This window comes from Camelus dromedarius, chromosome 1, assembly GCF_036321535.1.
Source record: "Camelus dromedarius isolate mCamDro1 chromosome 1, mCamDro1.pat, whole genome shotgun sequence".
In the NCBI taxonomy this organism is placed as follows: domain Eukaryota; kingdom Metazoa; phylum Chordata; class Mammalia; order Artiodactyla; family Camelidae; genus Camelus; species Camelus dromedarius.
In genome coordinates, this window is record NC_087436.1 from 104,261,531 (window position 1) to 104,281,461 (window position 19,931).

General features: G+C 35.2%; 1 protein-coding gene across 2 annotated transcripts in view; it reads right to left on the bottom strand.

The window, feature by feature from the left end:
• The window catches only part of TBC1D19 (TBC1 domain family member 19), a 131,296-nt gene that overhangs the window by 94,900 nt on the left and 16,465 nt on the right, over positions 1-19,931 (bottom strand). Inside the window, exons 2-4 of one of the 2 annotated variants that reach the window (XM_010988505.3) lie at positions 10,860-10,932; positions 9,835-9,880; positions 3,920-3,995 (exon numbers count right to left, since the gene is read on the bottom strand). In XM_010988505.3, the coding sequence (XP_010986807.1) occupies positions 3,920-3,995; positions 9,835-9,880; positions 10,860-10,932 (195 nt within the window). Of the gene's footprint in view, positions 1-279; positions 389-3,919; positions 3,996-9,834; positions 9,881-10,859; positions 10,933-19,931 lie in introns of those variants that run through there. The other variant, XM_064487636.1, reaches the window with a different exon arrangement.

Sequence of the window (19,931 nt, forward strand, 5' to 3'; positions counted from 1 at the left end):
TGTGAACTGTGACTACTCTCTTCCGGAGAGTACAGTATACACATGGGGGCAGGGAGAGTGACTTTGCAGTGGAGAAACCTTACAAACACTACCTCAGTCAGGCAATCAAGGTCAACATCAACAGTGACATAGCATGTTGCTAATATGTATCATGACATAATTTAATGAATATAAATGGCACTTTATATCTGTGATCTTCCTCCAAAAACCCCACAACCCCAGTCTAAACAGGAGAAAAACATCAGACAAATTCCAAGAGAGGGATATTCTACAAAATACCTGACCAGTACTTCTCAAAACTGTCAAGACCATCAAAAACAAGGAAAGCCTGAGAAACTTTAGCCAAGAGGAGCCTAAGGAGACATGACAACCAAATGTAACGTGGTGTCCTGGATGGAATCCTAAAACAGAAAAAGGACATTAGGTTAAAACTAAGGATATTTGAATAAAGTATGAACTTTAGTTAATAAAGTATTAAAATTGGCTCACTAATTGTAACAAATGTACCACAGTAATGTAAGATGTTAATAAAAGGGGAAAGTGAGTATAGGATCTATGGGAACTCTATACTATCTTCTCAATTTTTCTGTAAATATATAACTCTTATTAAAAAAAATCAAGTCTATTAAATATAATAAAATGTGATTCGCCAAGAGGAAGGCAGGGTGCCTCTATTCCCAAACTTATTTGTCCACAGAACCCCCTTTCATGGAGCATCTCTAAGGGCTAGGATTCAGCAGAAAACACTCTGGGAAAGGCTGATGAGGTATAAGAGGCCTCTTTGCCTCATAAGCCCAGAAAACTTCCTAACCCTCTTCCCCAGAGCACACAGCACTTTCTACCTTATGTTAGAGCTACATGTGTCCAAGTCTTATTTCAATTATTAAACCATGAAGTTACCCAAAGGCAGAATTTGTATCTAATTTATTTTTGAATCTCCATAGCACATAGCAGCATCTTCTACTTGTAGGCATTCAGTAAATATTTTTAAAATAAATATTATAATAATTGGTAGAAAAGATGGTAAATACCTTTACTTATTAATTCATCATAAGCTTAATAAGTTTCCACTACATTAAAGGTCAGCACACTAGAAGTATGGGTATACAAAAGTATTTTAAAATTGGTACTGCTTTCAAGAGGCTTGTAGGAAAAGTCAGAAAGATATGTACAGAAATTATGATAACAGAATGTCATTTGTGATAAGGGCCATAAAATGATAGCATGCTACAAAAGTCCAAAAGAGGGGGAAATCCTTTTCAACAGGGCTAATAACAGCCTCAGAGAAGAGATGCCATCTGAACTGACACAAAATAGATGAGATTTTCACAATGCAAAGCAGGCAGAAGGGCTTTCCATGAAAGAACCACAAAGTAAGGAAGGGCACAAATGACAGTTACAAGACAGCAGAGCCCGATACAGTGGAAGGAGCAGCTGGGGACAGGTAGTGAAACTCTTTTAAGAGGTGGGCTTTGGAGAAGGAACTTCATTTGTTAAGAAGCTGGCAGTCACTGGAGGTTTGCTAGAAGGCAGTGAGATACATTATAAAGGTTCATCTGCTCATCTTGATCATCACCATGATCACTGCGGTGATGGCCTTGGTAATAAAAAGTAAGGGAAGACCATATAATCTTCCTCCTAAGTATTCAACAGTTTGGGAGAAGAGAGAAAGTAGATGGTAGAAGTGACCTTGGGCTGAGGACTGGAATGGCAGACAGAATTGAAATCTAATGGGGAAAAAGGCATGAGGTGCAAGGGAGAACATGATGGAACAGCAGTCATTCAATACACGCTATGTAGCTTTCATGCAAAGACAGAACTGCCTGATAGAACAGGGAGCAGAAAACTAGACAATTAGAGGAGAACAAATATGGGAAGACAGGCAGACACTAACTGGTAGAAAAGGTATTTAGTGTGACCATGGCTCAAGAATCATTTACAGTTGACCCTGGAACATCTCAAGGGTTAGGGATGACAACCACTGCCATGATGCAGCGGCAAATCCAACTACAGTCTGAGAGTTGGGCCCCTGTATCTGCAGTTCCACATCTGCAGATTCAACCAACCCCAGACAGTGCAGTACTGTAATATTTTTTAGCACTGAAAAAAAATCTGTATATAAGTGAATCCATGCAGTTCAAACCCATGTTGTTCAAGAGTCAACTTCATTTCAGCAAATGTGGGCTAGGTACCATGCTTAGATGCTGAGAATAAAAATCACAGTCCCTGCTCTTAAAGAACTGAATCATTTAGTGCATGGATTTGCAAACTTTCTGTAAAAAGACAGACAACAAAAATTTTAGGATTTACAGGTCATAAGGTCTCTAATGCAACTACTTCACTCTGACATTGTAGTGCAAAAGCAGCCACAGACAAAATGTAAATAAAGGAGCAGGACTATTTCCCAATAAAATATATTTTATTAATTCATATAATTTTCATGGGTCACAAGATATAAAAATATTCCTAGCTTGCCAGCCACACAAAAACAAGTACAGGGCAGATTTGGCCTATGGGCTGAAACATGCCAATGCCATCTCTTGATCTAGTGGGTAAGTCTGGAGAGAAAGAGGACCATACATATATTTACACAAGACAGATACTTACCAGTCCTATATAGTCACAGCAATTAGCAGTAGACTTTAAGAATAGACCTATTACTTATCTCTGTATCTCTTCAGTCTTAAAAGGAAACCAACTTTTGTGTTTTGTTTCTTACACTTACGCTAAAACTGATACTTTCCCTAAAACAGAAATTTACAAACTTTGCCAAAAAATATTTAGACCCAAATTTTTAGTTTTATTTTCTTGAGTTTATATCTTTACAACAAAAGACCAAACAACTCTTTCACACATGTATTATTTAATGATTATGCTTTATGACGGATCGATAATGTCTGATGGCTAGCCCTAAAGGTACCACCTAGAGATAGAAATAGATAACGTATTTCCTCAAATATCTCCATGTGTTTTGCTTATATTGCACCTTTCACCATCTAATTTTGAAGATTTTTTAAAATGAAAATAAAAGCAGAAAAATAAAAACCTGCCTAACATCCACTATCATGAAACATGGGAACTGAAAGCAGCAGAACACATCCCAGGAGCAGCAGAACTACCCTGACAATTGTTGAAGCTTGGTGATGGGTGTGTGGGAGTTCTTTGGGGGCATATTTGAAAATGTTCATAATAATTTCTGAGACTATGATGGCCTTAGGATGGCCATTAAACACCTCGGCAGTGGCAGTTAGAGTCCCCAGGACTGGGAGGAAGGCTTATGAACAGTGCTACTTCACAGCAGGTAGACCAGGCGATGCCAGGCAAAGGCCAGCGAAAACAATTAGGGGCATGTGACAGAATTTATAGGGAACAGCTTTTTACAGTTTTTCTGTTTAAATTATTTTATTTTATTTTATTCTTTTAAAGTGACTTTTAGTTGTTTTCAGTCCATTTTAGATACAAGGTTCATTTGAGTTTCGGAACAGAATACAATTAGCATTTAACAACCTGCTGTGAAAACAGACATATTTCAAATACAGTATCAGTAACACTGGTGTCAAAAGTCAAAATGTTGAGGGAAGAGTGAGTCAGTTCATTCCCATTTCATTCATTTAAGATCACAGAGCATGAGGAACAAATGGTTGTATAATACTCTTACCATATTTGAAATTTCAGGCCAGTACGGCACATGATTTTTTTTCTTCTACTCAATATTTTCAGGATCACTACAGTTAACTAAGTGTGATCGTTGGTTACGGAAAGTAGAAAGAAAGCGTATGCAAATACTGTTCACATCACTTCAGTGGTCTTTACCCAGTCTTTCATACAATAAACATAGTCCTGATAGTAATAAGGACCTTCTGCCCTGCAGTATATAACTTTGTATGGAAGAAGAAAATTAAAATGAACCATAGCCCACCTGTGCTTTCCTCATATACACCAAAGGCTCTTTAAGATGTTCGGGAGGCGCAGCAGGATGACTAGGTAAAGGAAACCTAGGGATAAAAGGAGGGAGCTGAATATCGTACGTTATTCTTGACAATTAGTCAGTTCTCTTGGTTAGAAATTACTTACCTCTGAGGTCCATGATATAAATGGAACAGAATGAGCACTTTTATGTGCCTACACAAGGTACAACAACCTAATAAAATTTTAATTCTTATCCTACTAGTACTGTAGTTTTAAATTAGCAATTTAATGATTTACTAAAAATTAAAGTACATTCATAAATTGAGGTAATTTTTAAATTATTTACCTCTGTAAATGCTCATATGAAAATTATCACAATGGTTCATTTTAGTATACAATATTATATCACTAATTTTTTTTAAGTCTAAAGTCTAAAAAAAATCCATTAACTGACCAATATGTCAAATCTTCTCATTTCTCCCAGTTCCCTTTTCCATAGGATTATATATATTTTTACATAGTTGAAATGATAGTGTAAAAATACTCCCTTTTCTAATAGCCATATTTTAGTATATAATAAATTCATAAATTTAATAAAAATTTAAACATTTAATATCTTATAAATTCTTCCTGTTTTCAAAGTAAAATTATATCTTATATTCAAAATGTATTGTTTTTAATAAGAAAACAGATTTATTTATTCAACAAGTATTTGAGTCATTCTAGGTACTAATACTAAGTATATGGTAGGATTAAGACAGTGTCTCCTGTTCTCATGTACCTAATATTCCTGAGAAGAAAAATAGTATTTACAAAAACAAATCAATAAATAGAACAATATCAATAAGTAATAAGTGCCATGAGAAAATGAGAGCAGAAAATAGAGTCAAAAGTGATTTGGAAGGCAGGGAAGTTGTCTAGGAAAGCTCATATTTGAGCCAAGACATGAGTGAAGAGGAGCCAACTCTTCAAAAATCTGGGGGAAGAATATTCCAAGCGAAAGGTAAGAAAGCACAAGACTCTGAGGTGGGGAAGGCGGAATGCCTAAAAATCAGAGACAGCCAGGATGGTTGGCATGTAATGGCTGAGACACAGAGTGATGTACAATTATAGAGAAAGCAACAGGAAAATACAGTAATTTAACATTTACTTAGAGGTTTCAATCTCTTTCACAACAACATATAACTCCCATTGAACTTAGTCATAGAACTTGTACCTATAGCAAAGCAACCATGTTTTAACAATCAAAAACCCTACACTGAATTTTCAAGAAATTCCTCTTCTAAAAGGGGACATCAGCACATAGAGGGTTAATGATATGCCAAGTCTCTTGCACCTATCCCAGAATCTAAGCATAAAAGATTCAAAGGTCCATAAGAAACATTTCTGGAATAGAAAAAGCCAACCTATCCTACCAAATCAATAAGGCAATTTCACTAACTGATTATTCCTGGCTAGTAGTTCTTTCTATGAAAATCTGTATTCCATGTACCTAAATAAATCACCTTTCCCCACTCACAAATGAAAAAAAAAATGATAATCTCTGGATACCTCAGTATATCTTCTTATATGCAAGATAGCTGAAAAGCTACATATTTTATACCACTCCATACATCATTTGTAAAGAGACATGTGGTTTATAATTAAATATAACTCTAAAATCTTTCCATTTTAATGGTAATTATTTCTAAATTTAATAAAACTTAGAAATTTAAGACTGAAACTAGAGAGCACTTACTGATGATCTTAACAGTTATTTAATTAATGTTCAAAGAAATTTATCCACAAAAACAGGTAACAAGAAGTGGCAACCCTAAAATCATTCACATTGAAACCAAAATAAACTTAGGTATTTATTCATTTGTAAATATTTAATGAGCACCTACTAAGTGTTCGAGGTAATACAGATACAGCAGTGGACAAAGCATGTTAAAATCTCTGTTCTCATGGATTTTACATTTAGTGCACAAAGTGATGAGGATCAGCAGACAGGAAGAATGCAGAAACCTGAATATCACTCTTGACTCCTCTCTCTTCCTGTCTCCCTAAATCCCCATAAATACTTCTCATCTTTTTCTACCCCAGTGACATTGTTTTAGGCAACCAACATTTCTTGCCTGCATTCATCTGACAGATTCATAAGCAGTCTCCCCTGCTTCCACACTATTTTCAAACTGCCAACTGGCCTGTCTGTTAGTCAGGAGCAGTATCTTCCTTATTCACAGTACAGTGACTGTACTTCCAGTGTCTAACATAAGGCTTGGCACATATTAGATACTCAGTACATTGCTAAATGAATAAAATGCAAGTGTGATCATGTCACTGCTCTGCTTAAAATCCCAAAATGGCACCCAAATGCTTTTAGGATCCAGCCTACAAATCCTTGAGTAAGAAGTGCATCCCTGCCTACAGATCTAGCATCATCCTTTCCTATGCCCCTTTCCCCTCTACCATCCAGCCATACAACTTTTGTTCCTCCAATATACCACATTCTTTTACATCTCTAAACCTCTGTTGTTCCCTTGTGCCTTAAGCACTTTTCTTCTTTACTCCTCCTGACTAACTCTGGTTAGCTTTGTGATCTCAGTCTGAATATTATTTCCTCTGGTAAGTTATCATGACATCCCCAATGTGAGTTAAGTGACTGCCCTATGTACTCCTTGTACTTACCCTATTATAGCACTTATTGTATTGAATTGCAATCATCTCTTTGAAGTCTCTGTGACCCACCAGGACGGAAGCTCCATAAAAGCAAAGACTATCTACCTTGTTCATTAGCCTCAGCACCTAGCTCCGTACATAACGCATAACAAGCACATAGTAACATTTAAAACTAAGAAAGGAGAAAAAACTTTTTAAATCTACTTTTATATATAGTGGCTAACATTTGTAAATGTCAAACTCCAGAAATTGACACATTGTAACTGACTGTACTTCAATTAAAAAAAAAAAAAAACCAGAAATAAATAAATAAAACTAAGAGGGCAAAGAAGAACTATAATTAAGACATTCTGGAGGTGCCCAGGTCTACTACTTGAGGACTCTTCCAGGAACATATGAATGTCTATAAAGACTTACCCTACCTCATGGCCTAGTATAAGGTACTTCATCTAAAATCTTTCCATTTTCAGCTCTTATACTCAGCACATATACCCTCCAAGGTATGGCAGACACTTGCATATAGCTACTTAACAGTAGGCTATGGTATATGTTTTTATAATATATTCATATATAGAAAGTTTAAAAAGGTTTATCTATTTCTCTAATTCATATTCCTTAAAGGAAAATAATAGGTCTTCTAATTCTTTATAAACTGCTCTACACAAAATAAAATAAAGACTAGGATACAGAAAGAACTTGGTACATTTTCAATGTAAAGGCTTTCTTAAATCTTTACAGTAAGTTTAGGATTAATAATTATGCTGTATTTCCTCAATTCAACAAATCTTTATTGTGCTAGCATTGGTAGGTGACAATAACTACTTGCTGACTCAATGTCATTTATTTGATGCTACAGGAAATATTGAAAGAAATTTAAGACAAAATTCTTGTTTAGAAGACTTTTAATCTAGGTAAGAAATAAGATACAAATATATGTGAGATGTAGTAAAACGTATGGGCTTTGGAATCAGACAGCTAGAGGTAAAGCCCTAGCGCTGCTACTTACTAGCTATGTCATCTTAAGCAAGTTACTTAAGTGGCCTAAGACTCAATTTTCTCTTCTGTAAAATGATGATAATAACAAATTCTACTTCACAGGGTGGTTATGAAAACTACATTATATACAGCAATGCATATAAAGTGCTTAGCACAGAGCTGAACATAAAATAAGCATTCAGTCAATGTAAATTATCATTAACATAATGTTAAGTGGTTATTAACACAATAATAATTAAACAAAGTAGGCAACCTGAAGTGGGAAGAGCTAACCTGGGCTACAGTTACAAGTTTCATGTAACAACAGAATACAGAAAATTTTCTGCTATATTTGTTAAATAAAATATGACTAAAATCTTTGGAATGTTTACTAAAATAAGTAAAATGACATGAGCAATTTTCAGGCATGAGCTGTTTAACCCATGTGTCCTTCTATTAGGAATGAGAATTTTTTTTCAGCTCCAATTATCTAACTTAATGAATATTTATACTTTCTGCTTTCTTTACTTATCCATCTAACGGTTTCTGCCAATGAAAAACACAACAGAACATGCTAAGTCCACTTTATTCTTCTGATTTATGTCAGGAAACACACCTTCCCCCACTCTGGATGTGCCCTTTCATCTGAAGAGTTCCTCACTGTAACATTCTTGGCCTCTCTCCAAGGCTTAAATCATTACACCACAGATGAGGTTTAATGCCTTATCCAACTTTCAAATTTTGAAGGAATAAACTGAACATGTTCATCAATGCTACTTAACTAAAAGGTAAAGTCTACTTAAGTCTAGAGTTCAGTTAAAGAGCTTATTCTGCTCTTGAACTAAGCTATGTCCTCCTACCTAGTCTTTACCACAAATAAGAGTATGCTTTTGATCTCCCATTTGCCTTTACATTTTATCTTATTACTCAGTTTGTTCAGAATCCAAGTGAGGAAAAAGGTAGTTTTTACTGAACCCCTTCAAATATCCCTAAAAGTTATTAAAAAATAACTACTTATGTCTATTATGTAGGATATCAAAGACATGTCAGTGAATGAAATGCCCGTCCCTGGCACCAAGCAAAGAGGCACCCTGTAGCACAGCACAGCTTCCGGGAATGCATTATACCACAAAAAAGCAATCATCACTAGTATCTCCTCAGATGAGAATCTAATGTTCGGAATTATACACAACAGATGCTTTTATTCTGCTGGTATCAGAGACAAAGACACTGAAGTCACAAGCTTTAACAGGCAAGAGAGAAATCACCGTGTCCGTATTAGTTTAATCAACTCATGGCGTCTCTACTACATTTGTGGAATTTTAAAACTTTACTTGTTAAGATAACTGTCTTTTCCTTTGGTGACTAGAACCAAAGGTATGGTCACAGTCAACTTTAGTTAATAGATAACACTTTATTTGCGATTTTAAGAGTTCAAAAACCAACTTGGAAGATGGCAATAAGCAAAGAAGCAAATACTAATTTTAAAAATGTGTCTAAGCACAAATCCACAGGCATTCATCTGAGTCTCTTTGTTTCAGAAACAATTCAGGTAAACAAGGTTATCTCGTTTCCCAGTTATCAGTAGATTAGAAAGAGCAAATTAGAAATGGGAGTGTGAGAAACTAGAGAATGCTAGAGACACAGCTAACTGATAGCAGGAAAAAAAAAAAAAAGGACATAAGAATTCTATTAGATTATTAACTCCATGAGGGCAGAAATTGTGTTTATTGTTCTGTGCTATATTCCCAGTGCCTAGGATGGCGCTAGCAGTAAGTAGTTAATGAATAATGGAACACTGAACAAACTAACGCTAACATTCAGGATCTGTATTTTTTGTAATGACAAATAGTTCTACACACTTCAACAGACTCTCAGGACAAATCCAGATAAATAAAAACATTGATGTTCTTAATAAGGACGTCATTTTTTCAAGGAAAAAAAGTTGTGTTTAAAATGGTCAGTTTATAAAGACAGAAAAAGGAAAATAAAAAGAACATTGGTAAGTTTAAATTATCTGAAATATTAGCTTATGAGAAATATCATTCCCTAATCATACTGGTTAAATGAATTGTTAATATATAAATTTTTTGGCAGTAAAAAATCCCCACCTCTTTATTATTAATTCTCAGGCAAGACTGTAATTTTTAATAGTGTTAATGTACTTGAAAGCCATATAAATACTAAGAAGTAATAACAATGAGCACACATAGCAATACAACATTCACTACTTACAAAGTAAATACAGCTAAACATAAGAGGATCTCAAAATAGGTAGGAAAAACTCACACACTCAGTTCACTATATACAGCATTCTGAAGCTTCTTCTCCCAACCTATTTTTTTTAAAAAAAGGAATAAAACATACAAACATATTAGTGTTTTAAATAAACATACATTATAACTAAACTTATCTCACAAAAACTAACATCATATTCATTTGTGAAAGGATTTTATCAACTGCCAATTGCTGTGTAAAGTGTTATATTAAGGAATTATTCCCTATATATTTGCCAATATCCCTTGGCTAACACTAAATAGCAAAGTCATAAACATGATACTATTTTGTGAGTAAAACTATGGTACCCTTTTCTAAGATGGGAGGAACATTTCCTTCTTCCACTGTTAAGGTACTCATTCAATGAACATCAAAATCTTTGGCTATTGTACTACCAGAGCTATGAGGAATGTGCCAAGGACAGGAGAAACAGCCAGGCACTTGACAAAGATCACAAGTAATTCGTTACAATTAACTAGTCAGTAAACTCCTCAACAAGAGAAGACGACTATTACGAGGCACCACCAGTCGGATCAGTTAGTTTGGCTGCTAACTAGTTGAACTTATCTGGGTAAGTAAACCATTTAATATCTCAGTTCCCATGTGCGAAGGCTGCTAAACAGGTTGATTTAAAAAAAACAAAAAAGGAGGGGGAGATTTTCTCCTGTTTTCTTTGAAAGGTAGAAAAGAGGAGAGAAAAAAAGTATAGAAGAAAAAAAGCCACAAATGAATGGTAAAAGACAGGTAACTTAACTAAGGAGATTCTTAATACATTCAGGATATAGCTTGACCATGAAGGTAAACAGTATTTAAAACTGACTAATGTAAAGCAGTCATTCTCACAGTGCTCTGAATTTTTGCAGCATTCTATTGAAATGTCTGAAAGTTCTAATTCTCCCCAAATAGAAACTTATCCAGCCATCATTTCACAATTTTGAATGAGTAGTTAGAAGGCTAGGGATACAATATTTCCTCAAATAAATTATTTCCTTATTTTGCCTTAAAGAATTAGAGGGAAAAAAAAACAACTTACAAACCTGATATTTTAAAGAATTCCTTAATATCTTCTTTTAGTGATTCAAGTTTAATCTCGGGTCTCTGAAGACTGGCCTAATTTTAGAAAGAAGAGGAAAAAAGAAGAAAGCAAAAGACAGAGGTCAAAAGTAAGTTATTTGGGATGATATTTAATGCTAATGAAATTTTTAAAAAGGAATGTCCAAATGTGCATACTGTTTTAAAAATCCGCCTTGAGGTCAGACCACCTGAGCATCTGGAATAGCTCATAAGAGAAGACTTTTTCACCGACTCTTAAAATAAGGATCTGTGATAGTATACTGCAGTCTACTTAAAATATTAAAACTTGAAGCTTTTGAATAGTTAAAGTCTTCATCTAAGGCTTTTATTTTTATGAATACTTAACATCTATTTTTCTAACAGGAAAAATACTTAGATTTTATCAATTCATTCTCTTAGTATTATATTCAACATATATGGCACCTACACCTAATGACTAAAAACCTTCCTGCACCCATATAACTGGATCTTTGAACAATATCATCCTCTAGGATTGCTGCTCTGTAAGCCTGCATTTGTTGTACATATTTACAGAAAACACATAAAACTACTCGTTCACAAATGCTTATTAGTATCTCTTTCATCTTCAAGTGCATGCTTTCTATTTCACTGGTTTTTCACACTAATTTTTATCAAAAATAACAATTTCTCCAACTTAATATGCCTTTAATTACCTTCAAAGTGTTGGTATTTCATCACTTAGATCTTTCTATCAAGTTCTGGAAGCATATTTCTTAAGAAGGCATTTCTACTAGGATCTCTCATAAACATTTCAAATCTAAGAAATCAAAAATTGATCTTATCTTCCACTCACCATCTTTCTCATCCCCTTCTATTTTTAATCCTCATCCATGAAATTACTGTCTACCAAATCTTCCAAGTCAGAAAATTCAGTTATTCTCATTTCTACTCTAACTCTTCTAGGATTCAATCTCTTTCTGGGAAGATGGTATTGGTGGTAGTGAGGTTTTTTAAATCTACCTGATCTCCACATAAAAACAGACCAAGCAACTAGACAGCAAAACCAAAATCACATGGAAAATATTTACCACAAAACTTGTTGATAAGCTATTCCCCACAAGTGTAAAACACAAGCAGCTGGGAACAAACCAACAGCCACAACGGTATTAACATTTATACAAAAAAAAGCAGAGGGGTGTCTGATGGATATGAAAAGAGAAGAACCCCAAAATAGCCAGGAAGTACTCACTGGACCATATGATGAGCTAATTTTAGAACAGTAGCTGACCCTGGGAGGGGTTTTGTCTAATCCAATATAAGAGATGAGGTCTAAAGACCCCTGAGCAACCTAGCATCTTTGAATTCTCGAAACTGACCAGCCAGGGCTCCATTTCTCTCTTTCTGAGGAGAAAATTTTGGTAGAGTAATAAAAATTGAGGACGTCAAGGAACCACCTTATTACCCTGAAAACTTGGTAAATAAATGAAAAGGCATTTATCTAGCCTGCCATTCCTATAGGAACTGTACCACTGGGTAACCAAATAATAGATAAAGGGAAATGTGTCTTTATAAAAGTATTCCAGCTAATAACTAAAACAGATATGATATAATTAGAATATCACCATATTGTAACCCCTAATCAATAAATTGTTTATTTATTGTATGAAGTTCCTCAAAAATGGAAAAATTTGAATTACTATATGATCCAGCAATTCCAATTCTGCATATATACTCATAAGAACTGAAAGTCGGAACTTGAACAGATATTTGTACACTCATAGTCATGGCAGCATTATTCACAATAGTTAAAATGTGGAATCAACCCAAGCATCCACAGATAAATGAACGGATAAAGAAAATGCAGTATGTACCTATAATGGAATACTATTCAGCCTTTAAAAAGGGAAGAAAATTCTGACACATCTATAACATGGATAAACCTTGAGGACGTTATGCTAAGTGAAATAAGCCAGTCACAAAAAGACAAATACTGTATGATTTCACTTATATGAGGTACATAGAACAGTCATATTCGTAGAGACAGAAAGTAGAATGGCAGTTGCCAGGGACTGTGAGGAGGAGGGAATGGGGAGTTATTGTTTAATGGGTACAGAGTTTCAGTTTGGGATGATGAAAAAGTTCTGGAGATGGATGATGATAATAGTTGCACAACAATGTGAATGTACTTAATGCCACTAAACTATACACTTAAAAATGGTTAAAATGGTAAATTTCATGTTTATTTTACCACAATAAAAATATTTGTTAACTCATTTTAAAATAACAATATAAACAATATATTAACCTAAGTACTTTGATTTAAAATAACTATTTTCAGAAACAAAAATTAGTGGGGAAAAAAGGCTTGTTTTACATTTTGCAAATCTCTTTGATGTTTGGATTAGAAGACAGCTGGATTCTTCAATCTGTTGTGATATTCCATCTATAGTACTAGGTTGTTTTGATTGATATATATGAAAATCAATGTCACACAGATATGCAACTGGAAAAGGGAAGGATATTTTAGTATCCATTTCAGACACTGTGGATGTACTCCTTTGATAGTACACTAAAATTTGACAAGTAGTAGTGTCCTAAAGATTAGCTGCAATGCGGAATCTGAATATCAATAACGTTTTCGTATTTTATTACATACATATATATTGATCTACATTGCACTCTGAATCAATCCTCTGCCTATACTTGATTATGTAACATTATGTAGTGATCATTTCAAATATATTAACTAAGTGATGCAGTGGACACATTCCACTGAACAATATTAAAAAGTAATATTTGTTATTATCACCACCCATATCAGCAGAAAAGACTTTAAGTATTGGGAAGCCATCAAATTCACAGTGACTGATACAAATTTTCCAGAATCTGATTTTAATTTAAAGCTTGAATTTTATCACTGCCAACACATAATGGTTTCTTTGGAGTGATGAGCTCACTTTGCTCATTTTAGAGAAAATTTCTGCCAAATATCCAAGTCTGAAAAAGTTTGTCAGTAGCTTACTCTTGTAAGTAAAGACACTGTTTCACTAAAAAAGAAGAAGGAGAAAAGAAAAAAAAAAAAGAAAGAAAGAAAACAAGCCAGCAGGTCAGCTTCAGCCTGTAACTCCTGAAACTCAGTTAATTGCTGGAGTGCTTTTCCTCTAGATAATCATCTTATTTCAATATATAGTGGTAGTGCTTTATGTATATTTTCTGTTTCCTAAAACAGAATATTAAAAAAATGTATATTTAAGAAAAGAAATTCAATAAAATTGTTCACTGTTTCACTAAGTACACTCAAATGAAACTGGCTTTTTTTTTTTCAGAAACTGTGAATGTGTATAGTGAAGAATATAATGACTATTAGCACAGTTTGGTACCAGTTCCTTGATTTGTGCTAATACACCAGCACTTAAACCCACAGTCATTGCTTTTGTACCATCAGTGCAAATGTCAGCACAATTTTTTTTAAAAAGGTCTTTGTATCATATGGAATAGTTTTGACCTGAAAGGGTCTTAGACAAGGGTCCACAGACCACACTTTGAGAACCACTGTACTAGACTATAGGCTTCTAGAGGACACATGTCTTTCATCTCTGTATCCCAAGATCCAGCACAATAGCTGTCACATAGTCAGTACTTCAAAAACATGTTTTCAATGAATGCATTTGCACTAAAGATTTCTTAGACTTACAACTGCAAAACCCCATGGGGAACACAAGATGAATTAAGACCCTGTCCTTGTCATATGGAGTTTTAGTTCAGAAAGGAAGATAGCCAATAAAAAAACTAATTCACTATGAGAAAGAAAATATGTTAGTTACAACAGAGGTATCAACCATAGAGAAAGGAACAATTAACTCTAATTGAAGAAGCTGGAAAAGAGAAGCAGAGGAGTACAGGCTGAGCAAAAGTGTGGGAATGTTCTTATGCTCCTTCAGTCTGTGGAACAGCACAGTTCCAATAGAACACAGGAAGGAATAAAACGGAGGATGAAGTTGGAAAACTCCCCCATTCCTATCTATCCTGCTCACCAGTGCCTGACTACTGCTCCTAAAAACCACTTTCAAGTCTCCACCCTCCTCAAAAGACCTCAGTGACCCCTTTCCTGCCTACAAAATAAAAACAAACTCATTCTGGTATTTACACTCCTCTAAAAATCTTATCCCACCCAACTTATACAACTTATCTCTCTAGAAGTGCCTTACAACAGAACCTTCTGCTTAGACTTCTCGCTATTCCTACATTGGGAACTCACTCCTATCTTCCCATTTTGAGTGCCATCCAAGCACTCTCCAACCGCAGCTGTTTCCTTTCAGTATGGTTATACTCAAGTATATGCCTATTCATTTGCATTCTTCTTTCAATATTTAATTGAAAACCTACATGTCAGTTGCTGAATATAAAAAGAAAAACAAGGCATAGTCCTCTCTCATTCTTGAGAAAAAGAGGCTCAATTAAAACACGTTGGGAAAGTGGCCAAGATGGTGGAGTAGAAGGACCTTGAGCTCACCTACCCTTACGCGCACACTAAAATCACAACTAACTGCAGAACAACCATCGATGAAAAAGACTGAAACCTACCAGAAATGATCTTCCACAGCTAAAGACATAAAGAAGAAACCACAATGAGATGAGTAGGAGGGGTGGATTTGCGATATAATCAAATCCCAGACATCCTGGGTGGGTGACCCACAAACTGGAGAATAATTACATTGCAGAGGTTCTCCCACAGGAGTGAGCCCAACATCAGGCTCCCCAGTCTGAGTGTCCAGTACCAGGAAGAGACAGCCCCAGAACATTTGGCTTTGAAGGTCAGCAGGGCTTAACTGCTGTCCCCACAGGTGTGAGGGAATTAGAGACCTCACTCTTAAAAGACATACACAAAATCTCATATGCGCCAGGATGAAGGGCAAAAGCAGTAATTTCATAGAAGCCTGGGCCAGACCTACCTGCTGGTCTTGGAGAGTCTCCTGGGGAGGCAGTGGGGAGCTGTGGCTCACCCTGGAGACATACAATGGTGGTGGACATATTGGGGAGTATTTGTCTGTATAGACTCTCCAGGAGGCTGACATCTTGGGTCATTAGCACCAAGACCTGGCCCCACCCAACAACCTACAGGCTCCAGTACAGGGATGTCTCAGGCCAAACATCTAAATGGGTGGAGACACAGCTCCACCTTCCTGAGCCTATAGCCATTTCTAGACATGCCCCTAGACATGGCCCTGCTTGCCAGCGAGCTAAGACCCAGCTCCACCTACCAGGGGGAAGACACCAGAAGCAAGAAAACTACAATCCCACAGCCTGTGGAAGAAGTCCACAAATGCAGGTCAGTCCCTACCCTGGGACCAGCAGACCCCAGGGAGAGAGGAGTGCACAGTTGGAATGCATAGAGCATCTCCTACAGAGGGCCACTTCTCCAAGGTCAATAAACATAATTAACCTACCACATACACTACAATACAAATAGCAATTTAGATAAAATGAGGTGGCAAGGGAATATGTTCCAGACGAAAGAACAAGATAAAAATCCCAGAAGAACTAAGTGATCTGGAGATAGGCAATCTACCCAAGAAAGAGTTCAGAGTAATGATGGTAAAGATGATCAAAGAACTTGGGAGGAGAATGGATTCACAGAGTAAGAAGACAGACATTTTTACCAGACTTAGAAAACAGAATTGAAGAATATAATAACTGAAATGAAATACACTGGAAGGAATTAATAGTAGACTAAATAATGCAGAAGAATGGATCAGTGAGCTGGAAGACAGAGTAGTAGAAATCACTACCACAGAACAGAAAAAAGAAAAAAGAATGAAAAGAAATAAAAACAGTTTGAAACCTCTGGGAAAACATCAAGCATACTAATAGGCATCTCAGAAGGAGAAGAGAGAGAGTAGGGGCCTGAGAAAACATTTGAGGAGATAATAGCTGAAAACTTCCCTAACCTGAGAAAGGAAACAGTCATCCAAGTCCGGAAAGTGCAAAGAGTCCTATACAGGATTAACCCAAAGAGGAACATACCAAGATTCACTGTAATCAAAATGACAAAAATTAAAGAGAGACTATTAAAAGCAACAAGGTAAAAGCAACAAATAACATACAAGGAAACTCCCATAAGGTAATCAGCTGATTTTTCAGCAGGAAACTCTGCAGACCAGAAGGGAGTGGTACAATATATTTAAAGTGATAAAAGGGAAAAACCTACAACCAAGAATACTCTACTCAGCAGGCCCTCATTCAGATTTGAGGGAGAAATCAAAAGCTTGCAAGCAAAAGCTAAAATAATTCAGCACACCAAAGCACTTTACAAAAATTGCTAAAGGAACTTCTCTACACAGAAAAGAAAAGGCCACAACCTGAAACAAAAAAATTATGAAATGGAAAAGCTCATCAGTAAAGGTAGGGAATCATCCACACACAAACTAGTCAGGAGGTTAAAAGACAAAAGTAGTAAAATCATTTGTATCCACAATAAGCACTTAAGGGATATATAAAACAATTAGAGGTAAAGTATGACATCAAAAACAGTAAATGTGATCAGAGGAAACTACAAATGCAGGGTATTTAAAATATATTTGAAATTAAGAGATCAACAACTTAAAACAATCACTTATACATATTGACTGCTTTACCAAAACTTCATGGTAACAACAAACTGAAAAGCTATAATACATTTACACACAAAGGAGAAAAAAGGAGTTCAGACATAACACTAAAGATAGTTTTCAAATCACAAGAGAACAAAATAATAAAGGTGAAAAATACCCACAAAAACAAATCCAAAACAATTAACAAAATAGCAATAAGAACATACACATTGATAATTACCTTAAATGTAAATGGACTAAATGCTGCAATCAAAAGCACAGACTGACTGAATGGATACAAAAATAAGATCCATATATATGCTGCCTACAAGAAACTCACTTCAGGTCTGAAGACACATACAAACTGAAAGTGAGGGGATGAATAAAGTTATTCCAAGCAAATGGAAACCAAAAGAAAGCCAGAGTTGCAATACTTATATCAGACAAAATAGACTTCAAAATAAAGACTGTTACAAGGAACAAAGAAAGACACTACATTATGATTAAGGGATCAATCCAAGAAGAAGATATAACAATTGTACATATAGTTCACCTACCATAAGAGCACCTCAATATAAAAGGCAAATATTAACAGACATAAAAAAGAAATTGGAATTATCCCAGTAATAGTTGGGGGGCTTTAACACCACACTTACATCAATGCAGATGATCTGGACAGAAAATCAATAAGCAAACAAAGGCCTTAAATGACACATTAGACCAGATAGACTTAATTGATATTTATAGAGCATTCCATCCAAAAGCAGCAGAATACACATTCTTTTCAAGTACACATGGAACATTCTCTGGGATAGACCACATGCTGGGCCACAAAGCAAGCCTCAATAAATTTAAGAAAATTGAAATCATATCAAACATCTTTTCTGACCATAATGCTATAACATTAGAAATAAACTACAAAAGCAATTTTTAAAAACTGCAAAAACACGAACAGGTGGAGGCTAAACAATATGTTACTAAACAACCAATGGACCACTGAAGAAATCAATAAGGAAATGAAAAAATATCTAGAGACAAATAAAAACAAAAACAAGAAGATCCAAAACCTATGGGACACAACAAAATCAGTTTTAAGAGGGAAGCTGATAGTGATACATGCTTACCTCAAGATATAAGACAAATCTCAAATAAACAACCTAACCTTACACCTAAAGCAGCTAGAGAAAGAACAAACAAAATCCAAAGTTAGCAGAAGAAAAGAAATCATAAAGATCAGAGCAGAAATAAATGAAATAGAGACTAAAATAAAATAGAAAAGATCAATGAAACTAAAAGCCGGTTCTTTGAAAACATAACAAAATTGATTGAAACCTTTTGACAGACTCATCAAGAAAAAAAGGGAGATGGCCTAAATCAATAAAATCAGAAATGAAAAAGGAAAAGTTACAATCAACACTACCAAAATACAAAGGAACATAAGAGACTACTATGAGCAACTATATGCCAATAAAATGGACAACCTAGAAGAAATGGACAAATTCTTAAAAAGATACAATCTTCCAAGACTGAATCAGAAAGAAATGTAAAATATGAACAGACCAATTACCACTGCTGAAATTGAATCACTAAAGACTTCCAACAAACAAAAGTCTAGGAACAGATGGCTTCACAGCTGAATTCTACCAAACATTCAGAGAGTTAACACCTATCCTGAAACTAATCCAAAAATTGTAGAGGAAGGAATGCTTCTGAACTCAATCCATGAGGCCATTACCCTGATATGAAGGCCAGACAAAGATATCACAAAAAAAGAAAATTACAGTCACCATCCCCACCCACCCCATCCTATCTTGAGAATCACTGTTGTGAACCAGTGTTCTTGACAATTCACAGATCTCTGTGACAACTCAAAACTCATCTATGATGAACACAGATGCAAAAATCCTCAACAAAATACTAGCAACTCCAACTCCAACAAGACATTACGAGGATCATATACATAATCAAGTGAGAATTATCCCAGGGATGCAAGAATTTTTTAATATCTTCAAATCAATCAAGGTGATACACCAAATTAAAAACTGAAAGATAAAAACCATATGATCCTTTCAACAGAGACAGAAAAAGCTTTTCATAAAATTCAACAATCATTTATAATAAAAACTCTTCAGAAAGTGGGCACAGAGGGAACACACCTGAAAATAATAAAGGCCATATATGACAAACCTATGGCTAATATCATACTCAACAGTGAAAAGCTAAAAGCATTCCTTTTAAGATCAGGAATAAGACAAGAATGCCCACTCTCACCACTTTTATTCAACATAGTTTTGGAAGTCCTACCCATAGCAATCAAAGAAGAAAAATAAACAAAAGGAATTCAAACTGCAAAGGAAGTAAAACTGTCACTGTTTGCAGATGACATGATAAATACTAAAGACACCACCAGAAAACTACTAAATCTCATTATTGAATTTGGTAAAGTTGTAGGGTACAAAATTAATATAGAAATCTGTTGCATTT